General features: G+C 52.2%; 2 protein-coding genes across 2 annotated transcripts; one reads left to right on the top strand and one right to left on the bottom strand.

Moving 5' to 3' along the window:
- Positions 1-2,354: 2,354 nt before the first annotated feature.
- Positions 2,355-4,346, bottom strand: T310_6541 (CCR4-NOT transcription complex, subunit 3; the record flags this gene model as incomplete). Its single annotated transcript, XM_013470653.1, has 3 exons — positions 2,355-2,415; positions 2,485-4,037; positions 4,092-4,346. 3 exons carry the CDS (start codon positions 4,344-4,346, stop codon positions 2,355-2,357), a joined length of 1,869 nt encoding a protein of 622 aa, XP_013326107.1.
- Positions 4,347-4,991: 645 nt separating this feature from the next.
- Positions 4,992-5,817, top strand: T310_6540 (D-tyrosyl-tRNA(Tyr) deacylase; the record flags this gene model as incomplete). Its single annotated transcript, XM_013470652.1, has 5 exons — positions 4,992-4,998; positions 5,056-5,234; positions 5,293-5,335; positions 5,394-5,587; positions 5,692-5,817. The coding sequence occupies 5 exons, from the start codon at positions 4,992-4,994 to the stop codon at positions 5,815-5,817; spliced, it is 549 nt and encodes a 182-aa protein (XP_013326106.1).
- Positions 5,818-6,000: the final 183 nt, after the last annotated feature.

The following is a 6,000-nucleotide window of genomic DNA, read 5'->3' as shown; positions in this document are numbered from 1 at the left end:
AAAGAATGACGCATCGCCCTTAGACTTCGACCGTCATCACTTGGCTAGCTCACGGTTTCCGCTCGAAAGTGATGCGCATCGCCCAGGGCCGTCCGAGGGACCCACGTTACTTAAGTCAATTAGGCAGGGCCATCGAAGGCGCATGGAAGGCCGCTAGAAGGCGCTGCGCTGACGGCTTTCACGTGGCCACTGTCTGATTGGAAAGGGCCTGGTTTCAGACCAAGACACCCCTGCAGGGCCATTGGGCAGGGTGGCTTCAATGGCTTCAATATTACCAAGACCCTAGGCGGTCGCCGTGTCACGACTCAGCAGAGCCCAGGCTGGCTCACGGCACTGCAAGCCGGTGTTCCGAGGGGATGCTTACTGGCGCCCAAGCCCGAGGTTGGGACGGCGCATGCAGGAGAGCGTATATATTCTCTAGCGCCGATCTGCATCGGCCAGGGTCAAATGGGAATCGGAACATTGAATGCTCTGCACCGGGTGGTTACGTAGTATTGCTGTATGTACTGTAGAGATAGCGATCATCGATGGAGTGCTGACGGCGGAGAACCCCGTTTCCCCCAGACAAAACAGCCAATACACACTTGCATGCGGCTCCACGGGACAAGCCCCGGAGAATTGATTTCACAATCGAGGACACTAGGACTGTCTACGGCATAACACACGTTCGCAATTGAAACGCCAAGAAGGGCCCTATCATCAGCCGCAAGAATGAGATAAAATATCGCAGTCCAGGCGTTTTTGTACATAGCCCCATTTTGCATTGCAAATGGCGCCAATACTAATGGCTAGGGCTCAGCTGCGAATACGGGGAGAGCTGTACTATATTCTCGTCGGAACGGGCCGACGTTCAGAGTGTACGTACGTACGTAGTATCTCAAGCAAACCTGTTCTTTCTTCGTCGATGACAAGACCGGGTCATAGGAACAATTAGAGTCGAGACCCGACTCCGATCGGGTTAAGACTGGGGTCCCAAGTCGATCGAGTCGGTAAACGAGGCCGCTCGAGGAGTCGAGGTTCGTTCAGCGTTGGTGTCGAAGTGCGGGAGAGAGACGGCAGCAGGGTGCAACCGGTGTTGAGTCTGGCAGAAAATCAGTGGGGACTGTAGATGTTAAAGGCCAACGGGGGCATCGTCTGCCTCTCGCTTGAACACGTTGATACCTGCATCTGCCACCTGCGTTTCAGGACCGTCAGCAACGGGTCAAGCACAAAAATGCCCGACTCTTCTGGGTGTTTCGTTGCTTTCGGGTGGCGTTTGGCGGTGTCGGGGGCATCGCGGGCTCAGCTGACCCGGACGGACCAACCACCGCGAAGGACGATCGTCAACCGTCCCGATGCCGCGTCGCTAAATGACCCTTGTTTCGAGCCTAGCAACTTCGCCTACGAGAGAGAGAGAGCCGCAAGCACAGCCTTGGTGCGCGCCAGCATCGGCGCTCACCGGTTTGGACAAAATGCCGCAGCGGAAGAGCAAGCCAACGGCATCAAAGTGAGGCGGCATACGCTTGCAGCCGGACCTTGCAGAAAGTCCTTCAATTCTCGCCATATACGAGCGTCAACCCGGGAAGGGTGAATGGGCGGGCAAAACGGGCGTCCCGGTTTTGTTGTTGGATTGCCAACTCAGTCGATGAACCGGTAATAGTCTGCGACTGCTGTGCTTTGGATGGGTGGCTTGTTCTCGTCGAGACCAGCACGAGGTTGGCATCTGAAGTCTGCGTGCGGGCGGTGTTGTTGCCAGACGTTTGCCAGATTGATCGACGGTGCCATGTCGCGCCAGAGTGCTGTCGCGCTCAAAGGACATCATCGTCGGGAATATTATTATTGATTTGCTCGAGTCTGTGTGCCAGTCACGATAATAGATCCTTAATTTTACGGAGTAAGGTCGACGTCATAGCCGGCTTCGTGGTACCTACGAGTCATATGATCACTGGCAACACCCAACCCGTTAGTCGCCGACTCTATCAACGCCTAACAGACTAAATTGCGTCTTCCCCCTCTGCCTTTTACTTCCTCTCTTCCTCTTTATCATCTTTTGGCTATCGATTAATTTCCGCGACTAGATCAGACCTAGAGCCCAGCGATGACTACAGCAGCTACGTGGCCAACAAACAATGTGCCAATCTGCCTACTTGGACAAGCATTTGATACTTGAAAAGGATGTAACTGGGAATCTCGAATCTGGACTCAAGAATAACCCGGGAAAAAATGGTATTGTTGTAGCAGCAGCTATGATTGACGCCTAACCTAGTCCACCTACCCAGTCCAGTCCAGTCCAGTCCAGTCCGGCCTAGCCTAGAAGTCGAAAGGATATCTACCTCCGCCAACAAAATACCCCCCCTTGAAGAATACAGCCCAAGTCAAAGTTCGTCCTCAAGATACTTGTAGACAAATTTGAAGTCCGCCTTGCGCCGATTCATCCTATTGAGAAGAGAAAACGTCAGCATTAGATCATCATCTTCGACTGCTGACATGCGATGGCTAACTTACCAGGTACTCTCGTAATCAAAGAACCGATACGTCCCCTGCTCGAACTCCTCTGTGATCGTCTTGGGCTCCTCATGTCGCTGGAACCAGGTTTGGTATTGCTTGTGGAAGCGCCAACTCTGGTTCTTCAGCGCCTTGGCTGCCAGATATTGCTGGTACGTGCCCTGTCGGTAATAGAAGATATAAAACAAGGTGTCCGTATCGATCTTCCCCGTCTCGAAGAGGCGAGGGTCGTCGAAGATGGGTAGTGGTTCTTGAGGGTAGTAGAGAGGGGTGTTGTAGGGGTTCTGTGGCTTGTAATGGCGAGGCTTTTCTGCATCTCCAGGCTCTGGGCACGTGTTCAGCGACGCCGCCATGAGTCTCTGAACGGAAGGCGATGATGTTGATGTGGACGAGGCCCGGCTCTTCGTCGCTTCGAAGGATTGTATCAAATCTTGCAAGCCAGGCGGTAGGTGATAGATGGACTCATCCGCGCCCCCTTCTTCTTTGCTGGCAGCAGCTCCATTCGTCACTTGTTGCTCCTTCGCAGCAGCAGTCTCACCCTTGTCGGCAGCTGGTGTCGATGGAGCAGGAGTAGCATTCGAAGCTGCTGGAGCCGTGCTGGCAGGTGCAGCATTTTGATTCGGGGCAGGTGATTTATTTCGCGCTCGCCCACTAGAATCATCTGCAGCACCAGCGGTCGCGGTTGCTGCCTTGGGGAGCGGTTGCGCAGACGTGACGCTTGGAGAAGCCGTTGAACCTGGTTTCGATACCGGCAAAGCCGCTGTGGTCGCAGGGCTTGCGCCTGGCGGAGGTGGTAAGGGGGCAATGCCGACACCATTCCGGTCGCTTGCAGCGGCCGCGGCAGCAGCTGATGCGTATTTCAACGTTTCTCCTGGCGGACGAGTTGGCGGAGGCGCCGGTTTCATATTACTTGGCGTCGACGCTGAAGCAGAGTTGGGGTGAAGAGTCGCAAGAACAGGCAGGGGAGACTTCATCTGGCTGGACGGTCGTCGTGGCCCTGAATCGGCTTTTGCTTTTGCTCGTGCCTCCTGCTCATCCTCCTGTATCGATTGTGTATCCTGCGATGATACCCGATCATTGTCGTAGTTCATGCCAAATTGAGCTTCATCATCGCCCAGATTGAGATCATCATAGAGGGTCTCATCTTCGCCGGAGTAATCCACATTGTGACCATCCTCCACGTAGTACTTTATGCTGTCCTTCAATTCCATGACCTGACTCGTCTCAACATTGCCATTCTGCAGCGATCGCAATAGCAACTCCAATTTATTAACGTGCCACTTATGCCGTTCAGAGATCCTGGCAATGTCGGCTAGCCGATTGGTTTTGGTCACGTCCTTCTTGCCCTTTTTCAACGATGCTTGCAGAGACTCCTCCTCGGCCTCCATGGCTTCAATCTTCTGCTGTAGCTCGTCGACCATACTCGACAAGAATTCGCAAGCCTCGGCCTTTTCCTTCTCCTTGGGATCTAGTCGAGATGCTGCTGACAGGCCCTCTTTGGAATATGCTTTGGTTTTCATCTCCTTCTCGACGGCTTTGAACTGTTCCATACACTGTTCCCCATGTTAGCGGAATTCACACACAAAGCGGGGCAATCAGGCGCATACTGTTTCGATCGCTCTCCGCTGCTCGAGCAGAGGCGTTTTGTCTTTGACCTCATTTCCAGCCGCCCACGATTTGATCTGATCTCGGAATCGCTGAAGCTTCTTGATTTCGCGTTTGAGGTTCTCCTCAAGCTTGTCGCGTTGCGCAGTATTCGAGGTGTTCTTGATCTTTTCGTATATGCCCTCAAATGTCGCAATGCCTTCGGCGACCTTCTTAAAGGTCTTATCGATCTCCTGCTGCGTCTTTCGCGATGTCATGGTGGTTGTTCACATGTACCGTCGGGTCTCGAGAACGGACTGGGACGGCAGAACAGGGGCGATATCGACGTTCCGGCGACTTGTGTGACTAAACTTCTCAGGAAGGCGAATGTTCCCGCGCGTCCGGAAGATTCGCGAGGTTCTCCCACGCGGTGTTGTTTGCGTGTTTCGTTAGAATAATACAGCTTTGAGCTCGTGGTGGTTGAAGCCTTGCTCTTAAAACGCCAAGATGCAGGTGGGTGGCGTAAGACCAATCAGAGCCTCGCTTCCAGCTCAACCCCGAGATCCGGTTAAGATGGCAAGCCAGAATACCTCCATATCCTCTGATCGCCTCTGAAATCCTCCACACACATCTCCAGTTCAGTTGGCTTCATTTTGCCAGCAGTGACAATTTGGTGCCATGATCTATCAGTCTCTACTATAGTGATTGTTGTGGTGCTCATCGTGCACAGAGCCGTTCACTGTGGTATGCTATTCCCAGAATAGTAGCGTTTACGCACACGATCAATGTCCATGAGAGGGTCCATTGCTTCATGTGCAACCATTTTTTCACTACTTAGATATACTTTATTATCTTTATCCCACTGACTGTTTTCACTAAGCAGCAGGAACTGACTATTTAAACCTCTCAAAAGGAGTCTGAAAATGAAAGGTATGCATGCCTTTGATACATCTATCTCGATTTACTTATTTCTTACAACTTTCCCAGCCATCCTCCAGCGGGTCAAATCCGCCTCCGTCACTGTCGATAAGCAACTGATCTCGTCGATTGGGCGAGGGATCCTCGTTCTTGCGGCTGTAGGCAAGGAGGATACGGAGAAGGATGCTGACTCTCTCGCCGCAAAGATCCTGAAAGCGAAATTGTGGCCAGACGACGCCAATGCATCGGTGAGGTCGACGTCTACACATAGAAGTCTCTGGTCGCTCAGCTCTAATGGCCTGGCAGTGGAAAAAGAACGTGCAGGATATCCAGGGTGAAGTCCTTTGCGGTGCGTTACAATCTTCCTGGTTGGCTCTCGAAAGTCGCACTAAACGATCTTAATCTAGTCTCCCAATTTACTCTTTACGGCCAGATAAAGAAAGGCAACAAGCCTGATTTCCACAGTGCTGCTGATGTGGAAACCGCACGCAAACTGTACGACTACTTCTACCGGCGAATGGGCGAGCTGTACGCCCCGGAAAAGGTTAAGAATGGCGTCTTTCAGGCCATGATGGAAGTCGAGCTGAACAATGATGGACCGGTAGGTGTTGATTACTGCAGCGAAGACTTGGCGCTTTTCGCATTCCGTTCGAGTCTGCCATTCTTTAATAGATGGTCGTCTGTCTGCTAACAACCGTCTTTCAGGTCACTATCGAGATCAATACGGACGCCCAAAAGTCACAGAACAAATCTTCAGGGGAAGGGCAAGGGGAGAAGGGGCAAGACAAGAGCAAGCAGGATGGCGAAGCGGGAGGACTTCTGTCGACATGAAGCCAAGCTCTCCGCATCCCCGTTAGAATACCCTCTTGACTCCTTACGAATATAGACACCAATTTTTAAATAGATATTCTTGTATATAGATATATAGATGAGCACACAAGTCAACACTCTGACTAGACACTGACAGTGGCTTTGAGGTGGCGGTAGGTACACAGGGAAAATCCAATAGCAAAT

This window comes from Rasamsonia emersonii (genome assembly GCF_000968595.1).
Source record: "Rasamsonia emersonii CBS 393.64 chromosome Unknown ctg1118621760420, whole genome shotgun sequence".
NCBI lineage: Eukaryota > Fungi > Ascomycota > Eurotiomycetes > Eurotiales > Trichocomaceae > Rasamsonia > Rasamsonia emersonii.
Note: the sequence above shows the minus strand (reverse complement) of the source record. Positions and strands in the feature narration are given on the sequence as shown.